General features: G+C 41.0%; 2 protein-coding genes across 4 annotated transcripts in view; one reads left to right on the plus strand and one right to left on the minus strand.

Annotated features, from left to right (window-relative positions):
* Positions 1-11293, plus strand: part of EML6 (echinoderm microtubule associated protein like 6) — a gene marked incomplete at its 5' end in the record, with an annotated part of 42125 nt that extends 30832 nt beyond the window's left edge. The window contains 9 exons of the mRNA XM_008578844.1: positions 206-363; positions 1036-1150; positions 2606-2794; positions 4025-4197; positions 4587-4749; positions 6149-6252; positions 6941-7094; positions 7474-7574; positions 9331-11293. Coding sequence (XP_008577066.1) covers positions 206-363; positions 1036-1150; positions 2606-2794; positions 4025-4197; positions 4587-4749; positions 6149-6252; positions 6941-7094; positions 7474-7574; positions 9331-9355 — 1182 coding nt within the window. The remainder of the gene's footprint in view (positions 1-205; positions 364-1035; positions 1151-2605; positions 2795-4024; positions 4198-4586; positions 4750-6148; positions 6253-6940; positions 7095-7473; positions 7575-9330) is intronic.
* Positions 11294-11461: 168 nt separating this feature from the next.
* RTN4 (reticulon 4) overlaps positions 11462-23207 on the minus strand; it is an 85296-nt gene continuing 73550 nt past the window's right edge. For all 3 annotated transcript variants that reach the window (XM_008578835.1, XM_008578837.1, XM_008578836.1), the window contains 5 exons: positions 22244-22382; positions 13635-13704; positions 13119-13165; positions 12851-12909; positions 11462-12467 (listed from right to left, as the gene is read on the minus strand). In XM_008578835.1, the coding sequence (XP_008577057.1) occupies positions 12425-12467; positions 12851-12909; positions 13119-13165; positions 13635-13704; positions 22244-22382 (358 nt within the window). In that variant the 3' untranslated portion in view covers positions 11462-12424. The remainder of the gene's footprint in view (positions 12468-12850; positions 12910-13118; positions 13166-13634; positions 13705-22243; positions 22383-23207) is intronic.

The raw sequence follows: 23207 nt of genomic DNA on the forward strand, positions 1-23207 counted from the left end.
CTCGCTGGCTGAGCATGGTGTGGGCGACACCAAACCAAGGGTTACAATCCCCTTACCGGCCACAAAAAAAAAAAAAAAAAAAAAAAAAATCAAATCGACCACACACCTCTGGTTCTCTAGCTCTGGTTCCTCAATAAGGAATGCATGGCTGGGAAGGGCCCCCTTGAGTGTGTTCCTGGTGCGGAAGATGTCCCTTTGTTTACAGAACAACCTCACTTTCACGGGCGCCATTAATGGAGACGTCTATGTCTGGAAGGACCATTTCCTCATCCGGCTGGTGGCCAAGGCTCACACGGGCCCCGTGTTCACAATGTACACGACCCTTCGGGATGGACTCATAGTGACTGGTGGAAAAGAGCGGCCGTAAGCAAAAGCTGCTCTGGGAACAACTTGTCTATTGTTATTGTCTTGGGAGAAACCAACAAAAGCATCCCCAACTTGGAGGAAATGTAGATTGTCATTATCCTAGCTTTTCTGCACTAGGGACATCAGTCTGTCATCTCTCCAAGAGGGTCCTTAGTCAAAAATGTCACGAGTAACAGAGAAGTAGAGAGATGGTTTAGTGGTAGTTTAAAAACCCGAGATGTATTCTTGAATAAACCGAAGTGACTTTACAGTTCATAAAATGTCACTTAGTAGCACTTTGGGGGATGGAGGAGGAAGTGAGAAGAGGGATGGACGTTCCAGTGGGGACAGGAAAGATGTGAAAACAAAGCATGAAGACAGGAGGATCATTTTTCTTAGTGTCCTGATCTAATAAAAACTTAGTCTGATTTCTGGATTACATGTTCTTTCCTCCCAAGATAGTAGTGTTTGAGGATATTTTAAGAAATCTGCAAGTTCAGGGGGGGTTGCGATTGCTCACCAGCAGTGCCTAGGAAGGGGGCCACCCTGGAGGGTCCAGATCCTGGAGGGTCCATCCTGCTGAGCCCCACGTGGCCATGATCTTGATGACTGGGAGAAAGGGGAGGGAGGGTCGTGGGAGGTCTTAGGAGAGGGGCGCTCACAGCCTGAGTGCTTCTCAATCTTTTTTAGGACTAAAGAAGGAGGTGCTGTAAAACTGTGGGACCAGGAGATGAAGCGCTGCCGGGCTTTCCAGCTGGAGACAGGGCAGCTGGTGGAATGCGTGCGCTCCGTGTGCCGTGGCAAAGTGAGCTGGGCTGGGCGGGGAGGAAGGGCCAGCCCCTTTCCAGACAGGCACTTTCCGTGTGCTGGTTTGTTTCATTCTTGAAACAAGCCTCCGAGGTGTGAATTATACTGTACTGGGGAGGTAGCTTAGGCCTGGGTACAAACTGTGACTCCCCCTGGAAGAATCGGCTGTGCGAACCTGCGTGTTCCTTAACCTTTCTGTGTGCAGCACACTGGTTCATTGTGAAGTGGTTGTGAGGACTGCGTGCGTTATACACAACAGTGTCTCTCATTATGTCTTACATATGGTCACATTTGGGAGATGTTAGCTACTATTATTATAGGTAATATCCTTATAATCCCAGAGATATTAAATAACGTGTCCATGCCCAAGGTTACGAGGCCAGTAAGGGGGAGAATACGAGCCACCAGACTGTCAGACTCAAAGCCATTGGTTTTCAACTCATACTTTGGCTAAGTATCAAAAACAACTGTGGAGTTTTAAAAAAATATAAATGTCCAGGCTCTGGCCCAAGGCTGCCAAATCAGAATCTCAAGGGTGGGGCTATGACCTGTGTGTTTTTCTTTTCTTCTTTTCTTCTCCTTTTTTAAATCCCCCTGGGAGATTTGATGCACTTAAAAGCTAATCTCTTAATCTGTTTAATACCTTCTGTTTATATTTTTAAATTGGTACCAGTCTAAGAATTTTCTTTCTGGATGCTCTCCATAAAAATGGTAAACCAGACTTGGAGTCCATATAATTTGAAGTTGGGAATTTTATTTTTAAACAGTTAAGTGACTATAATCTGGAAGAGTAATACGGGAGATGAAGACAGGACTAAGCCCAGAACCTGGAAGTTATCAGAAAAAAGAGTTTTGTTCAGCAGAAGGAAGAACTTTTAGAGCTGAGCTGTCCAAGAACAGAAATGGGCTGCCCTGCTCTGTAGCGAGCTTGCAGTCACTGGAATGTTCCAGCAGGGGCTGGATGATGGAGAACTCTGTGTTGAAGCTGTCACCCAAGGGAGTTGATGGAGAAAAGGCAGAGTGAGAAGGTGGCAGAGATTGCTTAAAGGATGGATGGTTTAGTTAAAAACAAAACGCCTCTCCGCTCTTCCTATTTTAATACCAACACAGCAAAAGCACATTCCCAAGTTTCTCTAATAGTGGGTTTTTAAAATTTTTTGAATTGTGGCAAAATATACATAACAGAATTTACCAATTTAACACTTTTTAAAGTGTACAATTCAGTGGCATTAATTATCTTCACATTGTTGTGCAGCCATCACCCCCCATCCATCTACAGAACTTTTTCATCTTGCCAAACTGAAACTGTGCCTGTTAAATACTAACTCCCCTCCCCTCTCCCCTAGAAACCCCCATTCTTTCTGTCTCTATGAATTCGACTACTCTAGGTACCTCTAATGAGTGGAAACATACAGTATTTGTCTTTTTTCTAATAGTGTTTTGATTATAACAGGGAAAAATTTTAGTGGGAACCAAAGATGGAGAAATAATTGAAGTTGGTGAAAAAAACGCTGCTTCCAACATCCTGATTGATGGGCACATGGAAGGAGAGATCTGGGGCCTGGCCACACACCCCTCCAAGGACATCTTCATCTCTGCCAGCAATGATGGCACAGCCCGGATCTGGGACCTGGCTGACAAGGTGAGGGGTCGACTCTGCCCAGGCTCGGATACCCAAGAGTGGGCCACACAGCTGTAGCAGCTGAGGGAGAGTGGGCCAGCCATGGTCAAGCCAGGGACGGGGAAGGGGGCCAGATAAAAGGTCAGCCCCAAGTCAGCAACTGAGTTAGAAAGCCTCATTATAAAAGTAGTCCCACTCACACTACCCAATCTATATATCTTATATCTAGAGAATTATTCTCTTATCATGAACGAACCCACAAAATCCAAAAAAATAGACAAATCATGTCTTCCCCAGATGAGAAGACTAAAAATGATTTAAACTGTCAAATGTTCCCAAATGGACTAATGTATCTCCATCAAAATCTCAACATGGTTTCTCTTAGATTTGGGGGAAACAATTTTAAAGTTCATCTGGGTTAAAAATGTAAAACAGCAAGGAATAGTCTAGAAAAAAAATATTAATGTTACTAAGACTCATCCAATATTAAAATAAGTACTTAAGTTCTAATAAGTAAAATATTTGGTTTCACTTCAAAATAGCTCGTAAATGTTGTAGGCATGTTTTTAGTGTAAGGGTCAAAGAATAGGAAGCAAAAGCATAAATGTGGTTGTTATTCTAAGTTTTTATAATTATTTATTATTAACAACAGCTATCATTTATCAAATACCTATTATATACCAGATGCTTCATGGACACTGTCATGGGAACTTACAACAACCTTGCAAGACCGATAAGTAACTTTCCCAAACACACCCAGCTAGGAAGTGACAGAGCCAAGGACTCAGGATTTGAACTAGCAGGTGCTGCAGCTCAAACTCTTTTCCCTAAACAAGAGGTCAGCAACCTCCAGCTGGAGGGCCAAATGTGGCCTGCTGCCTGTTTCTAGAAATTCAGCCATGCCCATTTGTTTATGTGTTGCCTGTGGTTGTTTTTGTGCTGCAGTGGCAGCAGTGGAGCAGTTAAGACACAGTCCAGATAGCCGGCGAAGTCTAAAATATTTACTACCTAACTAGTTACAAAAAAAGTTTGCTAAACCCTGCCCCAAAACATGTTGTCCCCCAAGCCACTGTAATCAAAACACACTGTCCACCTTGGGCACTCAGGGACATTTACTATGAGAAGCAAGAGATTTGGTGGCCTACAGTGGCATCAGAGGCAGCCTGATGACTCCAGCCCGGTGCAGGATTTCTCTTAGAGACCAGCTGAGGTGGCCGCAGGCTCAGGTGACTTTACTTTGTATCAATGTAGAAGCTGCTAAACAAGGTGAACCTGGGCCACGCGGCCAGGTGTGCAGCCTACAGCCCTGATGGGGAGATGGTGGCCATTGGCATGAAGAACGGAGAGTTTGTCATCCTGCTGGTGAACAGCCTGAAAGTTTGGGGGAAAAAACGGGATCGGAAATCTGCTATCCAAGATATCAGGTATGTAAGCAGGTGGTCTGGCAGGGAGGAGAAAGGCGAGCCTTCCCCTTACCAGTGGTTCCCATTCCAGAAGGGCCGTGGCTGGAACTCAGTTGTGAGAGGGTCACTTTCAACAAGCCACCTATAAAAAGGTTACTCTCTCACAAATGTCTTTGCTAATTGCCACAAGAGTGTGGTAAAAACTTGTAAAACGTCATTCTGTGAAAGGCTGCATACATCCATTTCCTTACTTCTGTGGGATTCGACCCAGAGAAAACGTTCAATCCCTTAGAATGTAGGGAGAAGCTAACCACATGCGAGTGACGAAGTCGACCTCAGAGCGGCCTTCATGCCTGACCAGCCCCGAACAGCCCTCCTCACAGACCATGCTCTTGGATTGCTTTTTCTAGAATCAGCCCAGACAACCGATTCTTAGCCGTTGGTTCTTCTGAACACACAGTTGACTTCTATGACCTCACTCAGGGCACAAGTCTGAACCGCATTGGCTACTGCAAAGATATCCCAAGCTTTGTCATTCAGATGGATTTTTCTGCGGATAGCAAATACATTCAGGTATGCCGTGGGTTTACTTATATCTGGGACAACCATAATAATAGTAATAATAATGGCTCATATTAATTGAGCAGTTACTGTGTGCCAGGCAATATGCTAATTTACTCTTACAGGAACCCTTTAAGTACCATTACTTTTTCCTATTTTATAAATGTGGAAACAGAGACTTAGAAAATTTAAGAAAGTTGAAGAAATAGTATTTAAAGAAGTAAAGAGTTATTCTTTCAGTAGGAAAAGAAGGAAATACAGCCGTAGGCATCTTTAACCCTCCCCTTACCACCTTCCTAACTTCTAGTTCTCTGGGGCTGCACCTAAGCCTTGTGTCGCTGCTTATACTTGTGCAGTTTGGGTAGCGTGGTCCCTCCATGCTCGGAACGTTCTGGACAATGCGCCTGGAGGGAGAGCTCATCACTGGGCCCCAGGGGAACTGACCCATGTGGAAGGATTGAGAAGGGCTCACCCTTGGGACTGATAGCTAAAAACAGAACACCTTCTCAAGCACTGAGCAAATACTATACGTGTGTGAGCTGGCCTGGAGTTGGATATTCACCATGAAAGGGGAGAGGATGTGCTCGTGCCTTCATGCATCTGCTAGTTCATCCATCAAGTATTTACTGAGCCAGGCACTGTGGTAGGCTATTGAATGGACAAAATGGGCCTTGTCCCTGTCTCCTGGAACTTGCTCTAAAATGGAGAAGAAGCATTAAACAGACAGTCACAAAATATACATATAATTACAGTTTGGAATTACGTGCCAAGAAGGAAAAGTACAGGGTGCTGGGAGCATTTAACAAGGTGCCAAATTTAGATTCATTTCCTCTCTGAGCAAGTGACATTTAAGCTGAGGTCTGTAGGATGTGTAGGAGTTAGCCAACAGAGAGGGGCGGGAACGTTGTTCCAGGCCATCTGCATGAACAGAATGAAAGTGGGGGTGGCTGGGGTAGAGGCTCCGCAGGGAGAGAGGGGGCTGGAGATGTAGGCAGCAGCCCTCTGCTGGCAAATATCCTTGACAGTAGGAAAAGCTGTCAGTTTCCCCTAGAAGGCTCCCAAGGGTCGGGTCCTAGACACTTCAGAAATCACCTGTATCAGCTGCTGTCCATGAGAAAACTTGTCTTACCTCTGCCTCCTTTAGGTTACTTCTGCCTCCTTTAGGTCCTGGTTTCCCTAAGAACAGAGATTCTGTGTTTGCATTTCTAACAAGTTTCCAGATGCTGCTGGTCAGGAACCATACTTGTGTGAATTTTGCTGTGGCTTTGCAGCCTGGAGCTGATCTTGAGTTTTGAGAAAAGCCCTAGGGATGCAGAGGCTGGGCCAGTGTTCTGTGAAACAACACACCAAAAGGGGCATCTTCTGGACTAAGAAAGAAAGTTGATGAGCATGGGTTCCCTTCTCCCCACAGGTGTCCACAGGAGCCTATAAGCGCCAGGTGCATGAGGTCCCCCTGGGGAAGCAGGTAACTGAAGCCATGGTCATTGAGAAGATCACCTGGGCCTGCTGGACAAGGTGACTAGAGAAAAACTCTTCTTAAGGAAAAGGTCACAAGAGAGTCTATTGTCCCAGGCTCAGCCTTCAAGTTTGTGCATGGCAGGACCTAAAGAAGCTCAGAGATGGAGCTATCTTTTGGGGGTGAGGGTGGGAGGTTTCTTGGCACCAGTTTAAGCCACTGGCTTTGACCTGACCTGGGCATTTGAAATGCAATGTCCTTCTTCTTGTGTAATCTATCCTACAAGACCCCAACCCCATCCAGCAAGTTCAAAGGGAACCATCTCCCATCTATTGGCTAAGCTCAGGTGCACAGTGAGGCCTCCAGTCACCAGGGGAAGGGAATGGAAGGGCTGTTAGCAGGATAAAACAATTCAAGGCAAAAGAGACCATCCAACCTGTGAGTTTGAAGGAGCCCCTCTGTCTTCTCCCCAACATGCTCATATTCAGAAGCACTATAGGGGACGGAGAGAGTCAAAGATGGCGGGGGGTAACTTTTCAGAGTGTAAGGGACTGAGGCAGAGAGGACACAGTAAGAGCTGGCACAGGTACGGACAGAGGGGGAGAGATGCGTCTGTGCCAGCTGAGCCGCGTGATCATACTGCCCGGTGTAAAACGTTCCTCTCTCTCTCTCACCCCTGGGAGGGGATAACTGACTGCAGGAAACCTTCTCCCATCTTTCTCCTAACATGTCTTCCTGTTGGAACAGCATTCTGGGAGACGAAGTTATTGGAATCTGGCCTCGAAATGCAGACAAGGCTGATGTCAATTGCGCATGTGTTACCCACGCTGGTCTGAACATTGTCACAGGAGATGATTTTGGCTTGGTGAAGCTCTTTGATTTTCCATGCACAGAAAAATTTGTGAGTCTCATTCAGAGTAACCTCCCTGCACTGCCTCTAGGCTCTGTTCTTCTGCAGTCTATCGGAGGTAGTGGCCACATCCAGATGGCCCTCTGGTTGATAGAGGAATCTTGTCCCAGCCCTGTGGAGATTGGGCAGTGACTAACCTTTTCATCTCCCTCTGGAGGGGCAATCCTGGAAGCTGGGGGAAGGGACGGATCTCGGGTGGGCAGAATGACCACAAGTGGGGCAAGAATGAGAGGCTGGGAAGTCACAGAAGGCTGCCTACCAGAATCCTGAGTGAAGGAAGGTTCTGGGAGGAGAAAATTTGATTCCTGGAAGCAGCTTGTGGTTGCCTTGTGGAGGTCTCTCAGCTGTCTCCATTCACTTTTGCTCACAGGCCAAACATAAGCGCTACTTTGGTCACTCAGCTCACGTGACGAATATCCGTTTCTCTTATGATGACAAGTACGTGGTCAGCACTGGAGGAGACGACTGCAGGTACTAACCTGATCAATCTGGCTCTGGCACCCCCGGCCTGGCCTCTCTCCTTCCCCACCTCAGGTGTCCTGTGGGCCAGCCTCTCCCAGGGCCTCGGGAGGGACTGATGTGGGACAGGAAACAGGAAATTCCATTTAGTCTTAAGAAGGCAAGGTCTTCCAAGGATAAGGTATTTAGTTCCTGGTGACTCTCAACTCAAATCTTTTTTTTTTTTTTTTGTGACCAGTAAGGGGATCGCAACCCTTGGCTTGGTGTTGCCCGCACCGCGCTCAACCAGTGAGCGCACCGGCCATCCCTATATAGGATCCGAACCCGCGGCAGGAGCGCCGCTGTGCTCCCAGCACCGCACTCTCCCGAGTGCGCCACGGGGTCGGCCCTCAACTCAAATCTTGATGGGCTCGTGTCCCCCCACCCCCCACTACAGCTGTCCTGGGATTGGTGAGAAGCCAAGGGCATGTGATAGCTACTCTGAGCATTGCTGGCGGGAAGGGGCAGGTGGGTGAGACACCTGAAATGGCTGATTTCAGTAGGTGCTCTTGACAGCCCACTGGCGTCATTGAGTGTAATCAGTTTAGAACTGAAATTCATCCATGTCCTTTTAGGAACTCCCAAGTGGTCACCCTAAGAAACAAGCAGGGCAAGTGTTAACATTTTACATGAGATCACATGAGAGAATGCAATTAGACCCAGTGCTAGGGTCCACCATCACAGGAGAACCTCGACTAGCTATGTAGACTCCTGAGCTAGGGCGGCTTTTGACCTTATAGTGTGAAACAGGCATGTTGTCCTACGTGAGGCATGACTGGAAGAACTCCTACCAGCGTGCTTCACAGATGACACCAGCCTCTTCCCAGCATTTCAGAGTAGACAGCTTTCTTTGGTCCCTAGACCAAGGGCATTTCCTATTTAGAGTGCAGAGGAACAGGACTAGGTCATTCTAATTCTCTCAGCTTCTCCACATCTGATGTATCTGAAGGGCTTTTTACAGCATGAATATTGATTTCTGTCCAGCCCAAGCATAACTCTTGAGGGGATAATTCTGACTTTTTAGTGGTCGGAGTTAGGTTGTGGAAAAGGTACCTATTGAGAATTTCAACCCACTTCTCACCCAAAAGTATTGTGTAGGAAATTGCCTCAAGGATGCTTTCTGGTGGCCTGCCTGGGAGCACCATCTGCAGCCAGCTGTGCCAGCCACGGCCAGCACTGGGAGCCCGTGAGATAGCACTGACAGCAGCTCCCTGTGGAGTGTAAACACCCATTCAAAGCAGCACCAGCCAAACTGTGAACAAGTTAGGAATGAGAGACATAAGCGAATTGGTCACCCCAGTGCAGGAGACATGAAAAAAAGGCCTAAAAATGCAGGGCTCCTAAGCCTTTGTAGGTATGGGAGCATGCCGTGACCCCTGGCTCTGTGCTTAAACACTCGAAAGGGCTCTCTGACTCAAGTGGAGCTGATAAAACCTTTTCAATAGTAACAGCAGAGATAGCGTGAAGTCAACCTGCCAAAGCTCTTCACTGACCACATTCAGCACAGACACTCAAGTTGCTGAGTCAAACAAACGCCCCCCAAAAATAGGTCTTTAAAAAAGAAAAAAAGCCATAGACCTTTAATTGGTGGCAAGATCCCTGGTTTGCTTTTCGAAATGCTCAATCTATCACCTGAGCCGAACTCTTGAACACTTGGCAAGATTATTCTTTGCCACTTGACAATATCATGTTCAGCCATGCAAAATGATTGTTTGGTTTGCTTTTGCAGTGTATTTGTGTGGCGATGTCTGTAAATGCCAGAAACCTCTTACGTTATTGCTGCTGCTGCTACCACCCAGCAACTACAGAGGCAGTGCCGGGGTGCCTCCTCGCCACTAGCTGCTGGGAAATGCCTACAATGCTGCGGGACGCACAAGCTCGAAATACTGGTAAAGTTATATGACTGCTCCCATAATCTGGACTCTCCAAAACTGTGATGCCAAGAAGGAAAGTCAAGTTCTAAAATGTTAAGACTGCTTGCCTCTGTTCCCGAGACTAAAAACTATACATACCAACAACACTGACAAGGAAATCATATCTGATAATGTAGCCCACTGACAAAATTTAAAGCCTCAGTTACCCTAACCAATATGTAGCTTTTAATTTGCATCAAAACTTTTACAAAAGATGTTTTGCTATTATGTTTCTATATACTTCAAGAATGTTCATTTTTACAAATAAGTTGAACAAGACAGCTTAAGTTAGATGCACTGAAGTACTAGAAATATCGACACCCTCTGTTCTCCACATTTAGCTTTAGAAACCAAATGAGCCATGTATAAACAAGTTGAGAAACTTAATTTTTTAACATTTTATTTGCAGAGTTTTATATCCATTAAGTGCCTTTGAAAGTTTCCAGTTGCGTGGGCTGCTGTCTCACCTCCCACAAATTATCTTTCTACTATGGTGCTAAAACCTTAAAACTGAGGAGGGCTGCAGGACCCTTAGCAGATGTAAAGTCTGTCATCCATGTCCTATGTTTATGTCATGGCTTCATAAATGAAACACATCAGGTACCTGTTTGGGAAACAGTGGTATAGCAGGAGGGTGAGCAGCAAAAGAACTTAAATGGGGGGTGAGGGGTAGGAAAACTTGTCATTACGTTTAGTGCCAAACCTGCAAAATCCAAAATAAAATTCATATAAAACAAACCTGTCTTCAAAATGGAAGGAAAAAATAAAAGCTCAAGGAGGTCCAGGAGAATAAACTGATTTTTCTTGTTAAATCCTAAAATGGTAATAAATGAGGTGACCTGAGGCTGCACCTTGGTTTACCACCCCGAGTGGTGCTGACTAATTTTTTTTCAGGTGAATTATATAGGTCTGGATTAAAAAAACAAAAACAATCTCTGCAGAAAAAATTCCTAAACCCAAGGAATACTTAATAAACCAAAATAATTTAGGTTAAAATTCCTCAGAGTTGGTTGTATAACAAAATGTGACTTGGACGATATTAATCAGAAGCTATCCCCCCCACCCCCACCCCCCGGTCACACTTTACATGTAGCCAACCACTGACTACAGGACGGGGCTGACAGTGCTCACTGAAAGGAAGGTTGGTGAGGGACTGGTGGCTCTGAGCACACAGATACCTATTAGTCCTTCCTGTCAGTAAACTAAAATTCTAGATCTTGAGTTACTGGCTATTTGCAGTTGTCAGTCTAGAGGAAAGGTGAAATGAAGCATTTTCAATTGAAGAATAGATTAACATTTACCACAAAAGTGCTTCAGCATTCTAAATGGAGTAGATCACTTCTTGAGCTATTTTTTATATGCCAATTTATTAATGCCTTACATTAATCCACTGATAGGTTGTTGGGCCCATGGTAGATCCCTATGCAGTCCTAATTCTGTTTTCTGTAACCACGTGACTGGTGTTGCTGAGTGATAACCATGTCTGCCTATATTGTACTACTGACCTTTCACACTGATCGGACCTTGCATTGAAATAACCATGTGGAAGAACAATAAATTTATCAATGATGATATATACAACTATATTTAAAGAGCAATAGTGTCTGTGTGTCAAGAAAACTTCTTAAATCTTATTTGTAAACATTTATATGATATGATTTTATGTATCTTCATAAATCCTGCACTGTATTCTACTATATGCTAAAATATTGGTGCATGAATTTATTTTCAGTTATCCATGTACAAAAAATAAAAACAAACATTTTGGTATGTGTCAAATTTGATTATGTAAACTTGTTTGTTGTTGACTTTTGTTTTCACAGTAAACAGCTGCACCAAGAGCTGAAAACCTTTCTAAAAGCACAAGTTCACTGGCTGAAGCAAAGTCTACTCTTCTGTACATACTTTTACTCTGCTATAGTCTCATGAAACAAAATACCAAACACATTTTAAGTCTATAAGCTTTATTGATACTTTGCTTTTACAGTTCACAATGCATTCCACAGATTTAGTTCAGTACAACTTAAACCACAATGGTATAAATCTTCATTTTATAATTTCTTGCATAACAATGTTTGATATTTGCAAACAACATTTTTGGAAGCATTAGATTCAGTCCATAGATTGTGACCAAAAAAAAACAAAAAAACCTATAGTAAGTCTGTGCAATGAAGTTTATGTTGGAGTTCTATGTGCGTGGCATTGTTTCATGTTGAAAACAGATGGTATAGTGCTCCTAGAAATATTTTCTTTTTGTAGCTTATGTGCTTTGGAACTACACACATATAACCAGTGACTCTGAAATATCAAGCACTGTAGGGCAGCTGAAAGGTAAAGGTCTAAGCTTTGTGAAACACTATATATAGATATATATATAATCTATATTTACTTATATTGGCAATTAATATAACAATAAAATTCACAATACACCTAGAACATACCAGGAAGGCAAGCTTTCTCATTCCTGCTTTAGTGGTATGATCTTGTCTAAACATTTCATTTCAGAAAATCTGCATCAATCTACACAGACCATACACAGTACACAAACTGTGAAAAGGATTTTTTTTTTTCAGCTCCACCATCTCTGCAAATTCCCCAAATACAGCAAGACTACCTGCAACAAAGTATAATGTACAGCTTTCTCAGGTCTTTTTTTGTACACCAGTGCCTCATATAGGAGAAACAAATATGATTACGGTTTAAACCCATACATAGCAGCTTACAATACTTAAGATGATGAACACATGGCAGTCAAGACAGGTAATTTTTCCTCCAACAGTGCATTGCTAAAAATAAAGATCTGTGAAACTGCACTGCAAGTCAAGGTCTCATTCTTCCCTGACCCTCCCCCATGTAATCAAATGAATATCCCCTTTAAAGATGAACTCCTATTAATTATTTTGGGCTTTTTCATTCAGCTTTGCGCTTCAATCCAGGGATTTTTGCTTGGATTCTACAAATGAAAAGGAGGGGAAAAAATGTCAATGTAAGTATTTCAAAGTTTTAAGAATTTGTTTTCTGCTGCTTAAAATGACATCCTTCAAGAACTGCTTGTATATTATTCAGCTTATACAAGAAATGAAATCCTAAAGCTGCCAAATTACAAGGTATAATTTAACATCATGGCCTCACAAATTAGACTTAAAACCTTAAATACACATAGTAAACCAAGAAATTAATAATACAAATGTTAAAGTCTTTTGGCAACTTGGATGTCACACTTAAGATCTGATGGAGATTTACTCATTAGGCCCATAATATGAAAATATATTGCACTATTCTCAAAATCAGCATCCTTTACCCTTAGTTTAAAAAGTTGCATATTTTAACACTTACTTAGCCACAGCATCTTTAACATTCTTATTTGCAAGTCCTAGATAATGATCTATCTGTGCCTGAAAGAAAGGTATAAAGGAGTAATTAGATAACTACCATTGCTAAAGAATCTTATTAACCATTACTATGTGCCAACAAATTAGAGGCTTAATAAGAAATTATCACATTTCTCATTTGTATAATGCTTTGGAAACTGGCACTGACACATCTGTAAATCCTATATAATAGATTGAGCTCTGTATTCTGAAATCGGCAGTTAAGAAATTACCTGATGCCGTTCATAAATAACAGGAACGCTGAAAAGGGAAATCAGAGCTGAAAAAGGAAATAAAAACCTTTTAAAAAGACTGGTATAATTTAAGGAACAACTCTAAAAAACAATCAAACTGGCAACACTCAGGATAACCAGCCAGTATTCTTAATGAATGAATAAGAATCTCCTGGAGGCATCTGCTGTTCAGAAGCCACTCCAGAGGCTGTGGGAACTATTCCTAGCTTCAAATCACATCACACAGATTTTATAAAATACGGGCATCCCTGGTTACATTTGTGATTACACCATTAGATAAGGTTACCCTTTATCTGGTTTACTACTGCTAGTTGGAGCAATCTTTAAAGTAGCATTGCAATAAACTGAGTATCCGTATCAGCAATTAAAGAGATCACTACCTCAAATTTTCATCCCCTCTTTTTCTTACAAGAATATTCTCCACTAAAATGTCTCTAAGCTCTTGCATACGATTTTTTCTTTCAGTGTTTCATTCCAGTGATTTTGTAGACTTACCCAAAATCAGTAGTGTCAGACCATTGAACAAGGCCCCAACATAGGTAAATACCCACATCAACACTGCAAACTATAAGAAAATAACATTAGCCTATTATAAACAAAATTCCAGTACAGTTTCTTATATTTTCAATGCAAATAAAAGCATCCCATCTAAATGCCAACCTACTAGAGGCATATATCTTGAAGATTTGGTAAAGTAGCGTGAATATTTCACTTCTTAGTCACCAGTCTCAATTCAGAATTTCGGTACCCTAACTAAAACAATTAACAGATTTGACCCATTTTCTCTGGACCACACTACCAAATAGTTGGTTCTATTTTTTCTGAAATCAGAAAACATGCCAAAGTTACACCTTACCCCTCCAGCTCTAATAGCATTTAGATTTTAAATGGGGAGACTGGAAAGGTATTATGAGATTTATTAAAACTGATTTTAAAATAGTAACTGGTTAAGTGCTTGAAGATACATACTCATATGAGCTGAATGATATAGACATCTGATAAGCAATAATGGGGCAGGGAGTACTTATCAGGGAAACTGGATTTCAGGTACCAAAAATATCACCTTTAACAGTTTAAGGATCAGGCATTGTCTGCCCAGTGATAAATGTTTTAAAGGCTATAGTTAAACCTGGGAATGATTTCTCCTCCAACTTTTATACCTGTTGATAACTGACCATTATTATTTTCTTAGGCACTGCCTTTATTTAACAAACACTAATATATTTACTATGTGCTAGGCACTGTTTTAAATGCCTGACAAATAAACTCATTTATTCCTCTTAACCTTATTACCACAGCAGATGCAGGCACTGAAGAATAGCGAGGTTTCATAATTTGCCTGGAGTCAGAATATAGCACCTATAGATTTCACTGTCCTCTCCAGGGGCTGCGGACCGCAATGCACTGACTAATCTCTCCTAGTTTAGTATTCCTGGCTTCAAAATCTGGGATTTTTTTTTTTTTTAATCATCAAATGAGGCAGTTTGGGAGAAGCATTGCTTCTAAAAAGCAATTTCATTTTGCAAAGTCTTTTATTTTCTTTTCCATACTTAAGTTTATTCATGAGATGGTTGGGAAAGGATTTCAAAGTTTTCTTCAGTTCTAAAACTTCATTACATCATATAGTAAAATGACATGTTCAAAGCAGTTCTTGGAAGACTTAGCGCAAAGACAGTCTGAATTTTATTAACCATTGGTTCTCAGTAGTTCCTTTGCTTGTTAATTGGAAGTTTCATGTGTGTGTCTAGCAATCACTTAGGCCTATTTCCCATGTTAGAAACACATCACCATGATGCCACCGTCTACAGTGATTGTTTAGGTGTATATAACACAGTATAAATGAAAAGGAAAGTAGAGTTACCACCTCCATTACCTAGAGCAGGGATCAGCAAACTTTTCCTGTAAAGAGCCAGACAGTAATCATTTTAGGTTTTATGGGTGACTTTGGGTCTCCATCTTTGTTGTTGTTTATAACCCTGTAAAAATGTGAACCATATCCTAAGCTCCAAGGCTGTTGGCCAAATATGCAACAGTCTGCTCTAATCCTTGATCTAAAGCATATATTTCTCCATGTATCGATTCATTCAACAAAATCTGACTAAATGCCTACTATGAGCTAGGTACTCAGCATTAATTAAGGTGTTCAAGCTATAGTAAGCACCCTTACTGCAGGTCACAAAAATACTTTACATTCCTCCAACCACCAGTTCTACAAATAACAACACTCTGATCACCCCCTACAACTGAATTTAATATTCAAGTGAACAAATATCAGGCATTCTTAATACCTGGCAATTGAAAATAATATTTTTTTTAAATGCTGCCCTGTTCTTAGCAACAATTATGGAACTTCCAGTAGAAAGGTCTGAAGGATGACTCCAGTTTGCGAGCCTTTTCCTTCTCACATACTTTCACAGACTCCTATTGCAGAAGCTAAATGTAACTTCCGTACTTGAGCAAGTTTGCTATAGAGCAAGAGAGCTATTTTCATCCATTACCATCCACAAGTCTAAAGGGAAATAAGTCGACCTTCCACATTTTTTTTTCCTTTTTGTCTTTTTTCGTGTCCGGCAACGGATCGCAACCCTCAGTGTCGCGCCCGTACCGGACCGGACTGGCAACGGGATCGCAACCCTCAGTGTTGCGCCCGCACCTCGCTCAGCCAGTGAGCGGGAACCGGTCTGTATGTGGGATCCGAACCCTCGGCGGGAGCGCTGCCGCACTTCCCAAGCGGCGCACTGTAGCAGTGCGCCACTGGGCCGGCCCCGACCTTCCACATTTTAGAAGAAATTGGTTTAGCAACAAAGATACCCTTACCATGACAGAATTCAGATAGTAGTACACATAGCTAAACATAAGTCCTAATTTGATCATTAATCACTGACCAGGCTGCACTCCAAATCCACAAGGAAAGAAGCCTGGGTCATCTAAGGGTCTCAAAAGTCACTTGCCCCTTCGAGGACACTCTTCCTAAAAACCAGGCTATCCAGAGGCAAAAAGAACAGAGGGAGGCCTCAAATGTCCCTGGCACCAGGAAGGTGACATAGATGCTGAGGGAAGCTGGGTGAGGACCGAGGCAAACAGATTCTTCTTCTTAAGAGGGCGCTTACAACCCAGCTCCAAATACGAGGGTACTTCAAAAAGGTCATATTATCTTTTAATTTTACTTTTCCATGAACTTTCTGAAGTACCCTCATACTATGGGCATGCAACTATTTTAGGCCAATGTCACCAAATTTTCTCGTTTTAAGAAAGAAACCAGAAATTTACATTTTTATGTACTATCATAGAATTTAAGTGTTTCAGCTATGTTTGGAAAAAAACTGACACTTTGGGAGCCCCCCAAAAAATACTGGGTAAGGCTTTCCAGACAACATGCCACCAGAAGAAAAAGGGGTGGCAGTAGAACCTAGCATTCTAGCAACTGCACAATTTACTAGAAGTTACATAATAACAATAGCAACTATTTTTTAAACATTTACTTTATGGCAGTTGCTGTGCTTTATATGCATTAAGTCAGTTAAATCTCATAATAACCCCTAAAGTTAAAAACTGGTATTATCCCCATAGAAGAGACAACCAAGACACAAAGATTAAGCAAGTTGCTAGACCAGAGGTCACAGTGATCTCAGGTTTATCTGACTCCAGAACCTGCTCAGCTACAAAGCAACCTACAGAGTAACCACTATTAATGGAGACTGCAAATGTGCATAGTATCATAATGAGGCAGAAAAAAGCCCAATAAACACCACTTTGAAGAAGCAAACATGCAGCTCTCATTTCGCTACAAATTCTATGCTATTTCATGGCAAATACTTTGCAACATTACAGCCAATGCATATTAGCTGTGGAAGTCAAAGCTCATCTCTCCTTTGGGTAGTAATGAGACTGGAGGGAAGAGAATCAAAGTGTAATGAAGATCTAACACAAATTTACTGAGGGCAAGGACCATGTTTTGTCTTTCTTCAAGGAGAATAAGGGATTAAATTTAACTGTGTATCACACACCTTATATAAGAACTCTGCAGATTTATGATGACCTTTAAAGGATAATGTCTTTAGGGAAAAGGAAGGGAGAGTGCTTGTGTCACTACAGCTAATGTTGGAATCCTGCCAACGTTGCCAATTGTCAGCTCTTTTACCTGCCTGTAATCCTGCACCAACTGGGCCAATTGTCGAGCTAGGACTGGGTCTAGCACTCACATACCCCTCAAGCCCATTGTCCAGACTGGGTCACAAACCCTTCACACGCCAGGCTGGGTCCCCAGACCCCTCGCACACAGGTCTATAAGCTAAGTAACCAGCCAACAGGTCCTTGGAAGCCTTAGTTTGGAAAGCATAGCTTCACGGAGAGGATGCCTCAGGCAGATGCCCACAAAGCGCGGTGCCAGGCTAGCATGCCAACTCCACCCACCCACACACAATTTGTTTACTGAACCACCACCAACCGGTCCTGAGGTGAGGGAATCCTAATTAAATTATTCTATTTTCCCCAACAGTGCTTAAAAGATTTCCAGAAATTACTTTGGCAATTCTGAAAATTTCAAAACTTTTCTGCATTCTTAAACACTGAAAATTATTTGACCTTCAGACTCATTCATTAGTTAGTATTACTTTGACTGTCTCTAAACACCCACAGCCCATTTCCCTTCTAATTTTTCTGTGAGCCAAAGAAAAAGGAAACTGTCAAAATGTGTATGTTAATAGCTGCATAAGTGCCTGAGGGCTTGATTTTAATGTCCTTCTGGGTTAGCTATTTCTGGAGCTCAGGCCTTTTTTTGCTCACTTTCAGATTTAAGACCATATTCTAGAACATTATAGTTGCCTAATGTTTAGGCCAACTTTAGCTAGAAATTTTCTTGCAGATAATAATAATTTTTCACTGAATGTCACAGATCTACAGCCATGTAGAATCTAACCTTTATCATCAAAAGCCATATTACAGAAAAATAAGAACTTCTACTGAAAACACCTGGTCTTAGTTCCTAGTAGGTACAATTATTAGATGACTTTGGGGACTTTACTTGGGTTTCAAAAGGCAGCAATCCCCTTAATAAAGCTCAGAGCCATACTCAATTAGCCCCAAAGCTGAGCTGTGGGACTATTATATGCTTTTCTTCTATAATTCAGGGAAGAAAGTTGGGGGGAAGGGGGAACAGGATTAATAGCCCAGAGTTTATAGATTAATGCCACAACTCTTAAAAAGTGATTCTCCAGGCAGTATCCCCAGAAAAGTTAAATCATATTTTCAGAGGATGAGATACCCCACCCCTCACGTTCCCAGGTGTCAGTAAATTTTATAGTTCCCAGGTGATTCCAGTGTGCAGCCAACACTGAGAACCACTGTTTTAAAACAAGAGCCCCTACCAAAGATCGTTTACACAGAAAGTCACTCACAGAAAATGAATTAAACCTTTACTAAGGGGTTCAAATTTGTTCAACTATCTTACCACTTAAGTCTCCCCAGTGTTTCTCAAGGTATACTAGTTTCCTGGTGATAATGGGTGTTATTTAAGCAAGACTGACAAATATCACTAGGTCAAATAAAGTTATCCAGCCTCTTTCTGACTTCTCATACACTAGACTCTTCAAGAAAGGAATACATACACAGCTTTCTCAACTTAATTTTACTAAAGAACATTCCTCCTTTATTTCCCCCTCATTTACTTCCCTCCCCATCCCACCCGCAATTTTATGCCTGGCTTTTTTAAAGTGGGAACATACCCACTTTAAGAAATGTAATTTTTAAAACAAATCCTGAGGATCAGTCAAAACATTTGCTTGCAGTGAAATTTTATACGATTAAATGTTTGAACAAAGTTCTGCTAAATGGAATTAGAAATATTATCAGTGATTTTGCCCATACTATTTGACTAGGAAATGGATTGTTGCTCAATCTATGGACACTCGAGATCTTTTCTATGACTTAGAAGTTTATAGTTAAGTGCAAAGGAGCCAAACAAACGGAACGATTACATAAGAACTTTAGAAATCTGCAGAACATGTCTTTTTTTATTTGCCCAAACCAACCACCAGGACACCTAGACCAGGCACACTGATGCCCACCATTTCACATTAGGGCTTTTATAACAGGATGATGAGTCTTGGAGTTTGGTTATTTCTTTGAAATAACAGTCTCCTCCCTCGCACTGTCCCCCTCCCCCACCCAAAAAAGACAGTAAGAAAAAAAAGTTTCACATACTAGCAAGAGTGGCTTAAATTTTTCAATTTCTAAGGAAGAAAGTTTCAAATAGAAGTAGTGGTAATTGTGATACAGAATATAAAAATGTAGATTATATAAATTTGAAGGCACCAAACAGATATTGCATTTATGAAGATAATGAGTTATATAGAAACCTCTTCCAAATTTTTGTTAAAAGCTATTTTATATAAGCTACAGAGCTTGATACAACATCTATTTTCTAAATAAAGAAAAAAAAAATTTTTTTTTTCCTTTTTATCTTTTTTACCGACCGGTAACGGGATCGCAACCCTCGGTGTTGCGCCCGTACCGGGGACCGGCAACGGGATTGCAACCCTCGGTGTTGCGCCCGCACCGCACTCAGCCAGTGAGCAGGAACCGGTCTCCACATGGGATCCGAACCCTCGGCGGGAGCAACACCGCGCTCCCAAGCGGCGCACTCTCCAGTGTGCCACCGGGCCGGCCCATCTAAATAAAGAAAAAATTTTAATGAGAATTTCCATTGCATTTTCTTGAAAATGCAAAAATCACTCCACACAAGAATTTATCCAGTTCAGTTTCTCTCACTTATGCTAGCTTCCTCATGAATAATATAATTGCTTTTTTAAAAAGGGCAATTTTCAAAAGAAATTAAAACATGAGATTTAACAGCAAAAAAATTATCTCGCATGATTTATTCATAAAATTTCTTCATATTCTATTTTCAAATATCTGCTCAAAACAAAGATCTAAAAGGTTTCTTAAGTATATAATCAGTTCTTTCCTAACATCTTCCCACTCCTCTTGCCTTGGACAAATACTTTTACACATACACAACTGTCTTCTCATAGGACTGTGTATGGATGGCAATAAACTTTCTTTGAAAGAACAAATGTTTTCTTTTGATTAAAGACAAATGGAAACTTCATGCTCAAACTTGTATGAGCTGGAACATGATGAATCATTCCAAATCATTCAATTTGTTTTATTTTGCTTTTAAACAAATTACTTCAAGAATGACTCCTCTCAAAAAAAAAAAAAAGTTAAATTATAGACACAGCTGCCCTCATTATTACACTGTGCAAACATGAAGGATGACTTTTTGTTGCCATTTGCATTGTCTATAAAAATGACTTTCTCTCCTCTATCAAGCTTCATGTTGCTTTTCTTGAAGTCACCTCTCTCCTCCACCAATCTTTGACTGCTAAATTTAGAAATGGCCCTTTGCTCTTTGAAGCTCTGTATTGCTATTTATAGACAATGTTTCTTCTTAATCAATTCCTATCCACAAATCCTCCATCTTAAACTGCACCAGTACCTCCATCTCCATGATTTTTCACGTATGTTCTACCCCAACAGTCAAGCTATCTATAGCAAACAGGTCTTTGATGATTGGAAATTGTTTTTTTCTAGGCCATGTGTACAAAGTTCTATTTCATTTAATCCAAAATATTTGTATTTATTCTCTTTTGAAACTAATCAAAATTGCCAAGCAACATAACCATGATCTTTTTATTTACAGACTGACACCAGATCATTTCAAAGCATTACTACAGAATAAGTCACTAAATGCAACCACTCTATACAAGAGATAATAAGCCATAAAAGGAAACCAAATTGTTTACCCTCAATGTTACTATTAAGTTCCTTAGGTTCCAACTCTTATATAGGAGAAACACACAGTTGAAAATAATATATAATCTACTGACTTATAAAAGCCAGTTTAAAAAGAAAGAAAGAAAAGCATTTTAAGCCCTTAAATCTTTTCTGACCAGTTCAGAAATTATTTTTCTGAGTCTAAAGACACAATCATCTATTACTATGATATTCCTGGCTTACATGACAAATTGCAAACTAGAGCATTTCTCTTGAAAAATAAAAATTATAATTACCCCATATTACATTTCTACCGTGGCTTAGACTGGAAACGAGTTTGTCTGTCTTAAGTAGAGTCAGAGGCAACAGCAAACAAAACACAAATGGCAAGTTCTATGTAAAGGATAAGCACCACAGTTCCAGGGCCTGAGGCTCAAACTGGACTGTGGCTTAGTACTTGTTTCAAGTCAATCAGAATTTTGGGAGAGTTTTTTGGTTTTGTCCTCCCCTCCCGTCCCCCAGACTTACTGAGGTATAACTGAAAAATAAACATCGTATATATTGAAGGTATACAACCTGATGATTTGGTACATGTATACATTATGAAATAATTACCACAACCAGGCTAACTAACATACCCATCACTTCACATTGTTGTCTTTTTTTTTTTTTTTTTGGTGTTGTGAGAAAACTTAAGATCTACTCTATTAGCAAAGTTAGAGTATATAATACAGTATTATTAACTATAGTCACTTTGCTGTACATTAGATCCCCAGAACTTATTCACCTTATAACTGAAAGTTTATACCCTCTGACCAATATCTGGACTCTAATAGCTGCTATGTAGCAAGATCCCAAAACTAAAGAAAAACTTATCACCAACTGAAGATTAGTTAAGGTGTTTCAAAATATTAAATCATTTAAAGCATAAACACTCAAAGAGTGTATATGATATAATTTATGTGTCTACAAATTGCATATAAACTAAGAAAATAAGTGCTAGACTCTCAAAGTCAAGAAGAATAAATCATATCTGGTATTAAAAGCATCAGATAATCTTTATTCCTACAGTCAAAAATGTTCTCTCACATTTAATCTTTCTAATTTCCAAAAGTATAAGTGTGTAACTTCATTTCCTTTAAAAAGTAATAGCACTTTACTCCATCCTAAATATCTGACTGGATTCTGAATTTTAAAATACAAGTTTACGGTAATGTGATTTCATTACACATTTGTCATTTAGTTGAATAGAGAAAAATAGAATTTTATACTCAATTCTTTTGTTATTATTCTGGGTATGTCAGAAATTAAAAACAAAATAAACTTACCTTCAGAGAATCAACTAAATCATCAACTAAGAAGAGGCGCCTGAGTTCTTTTATCGTGCAGTTCACATGACCGAGAGCAGAATTACTGTATTTCTGAACCAACTCCTCAGATAGAGCGACTTCAGATTCCAAATATGCCCTAGAAAATAAAACACATCATAATTGTCACTGATTGAAGTGATTTTTCCCTAAATGTCAACCAGTAACTATATATATGTAAAAGAAGAGATTAATAAAATATTCTACTATAAAAGCCCATTGTTTCTAAATTAAGCATAATATTAGAATTCACCAAGTAGAAGGTATTTCATTGATCTGCACTGTCAGCAGACTAGCCTAGAAAAAGCATATCCTTTGAAGCGAGACTGATCCTAAACTTGAATCTTACACGCTCTGCCACTCACTTGTCTGGGTAAATTTATAAAGTTACAGTATTCAGTCTTCCTCTACACCTTAGTTTTCCTCATTTATAAGATGGAGATTATCATGAGGATTTAGTGAGTAAAGTGCTTAACACACTGGGCACAAAAAAGCCCTCAATAAATGGTAGTTATGGGTTTGGTTTTTTCTTCAAGTTGACATTATGTTGTCTCATCAAATTTTCCTAACAAAGATCCAATTCACTTCAAATGCTACACTCTTTCAGCCTAATCTTTATGGGAAACTGCCCAATATGTCAAGCAACAGATTGTAAAATGGCTGCCAAAAGTATCTCAGCAAAACAGACGAGTTGGGCCGGCCCGGTGGCGCACTGCTACAGTGCCCCGCTTGGGAAGCGCGGCGTCGCTCCCTCCGAGGGTTCGGATCCCACATACAGACCGGTTCCCGCTCACTGGCTGAGCGCCGAGTGTTGCGATCCCGTTGCCGGTCCCGGTCCGGTACGGGCGCGACACTGAGGGTTGCGATCCATTGCCGGACACGAAAAAAGACAAAAAAAAAAAAAAAAAAAAAAAAAAAAGAGTTA

The sequence above is a fragment of the Galeopterus variegatus genome, unplaced genomic scaffold, assembly GCF_000696425.1.
Source record: "Galeopterus variegatus unplaced genomic scaffold, G_variegatus-3.0.2 Scaffold1773, whole genome shotgun sequence".
Classification (NCBI taxonomy): domain Eukaryota; kingdom Metazoa; phylum Chordata; class Mammalia; order Dermoptera; family Cynocephalidae; genus Galeopterus; species Galeopterus variegatus.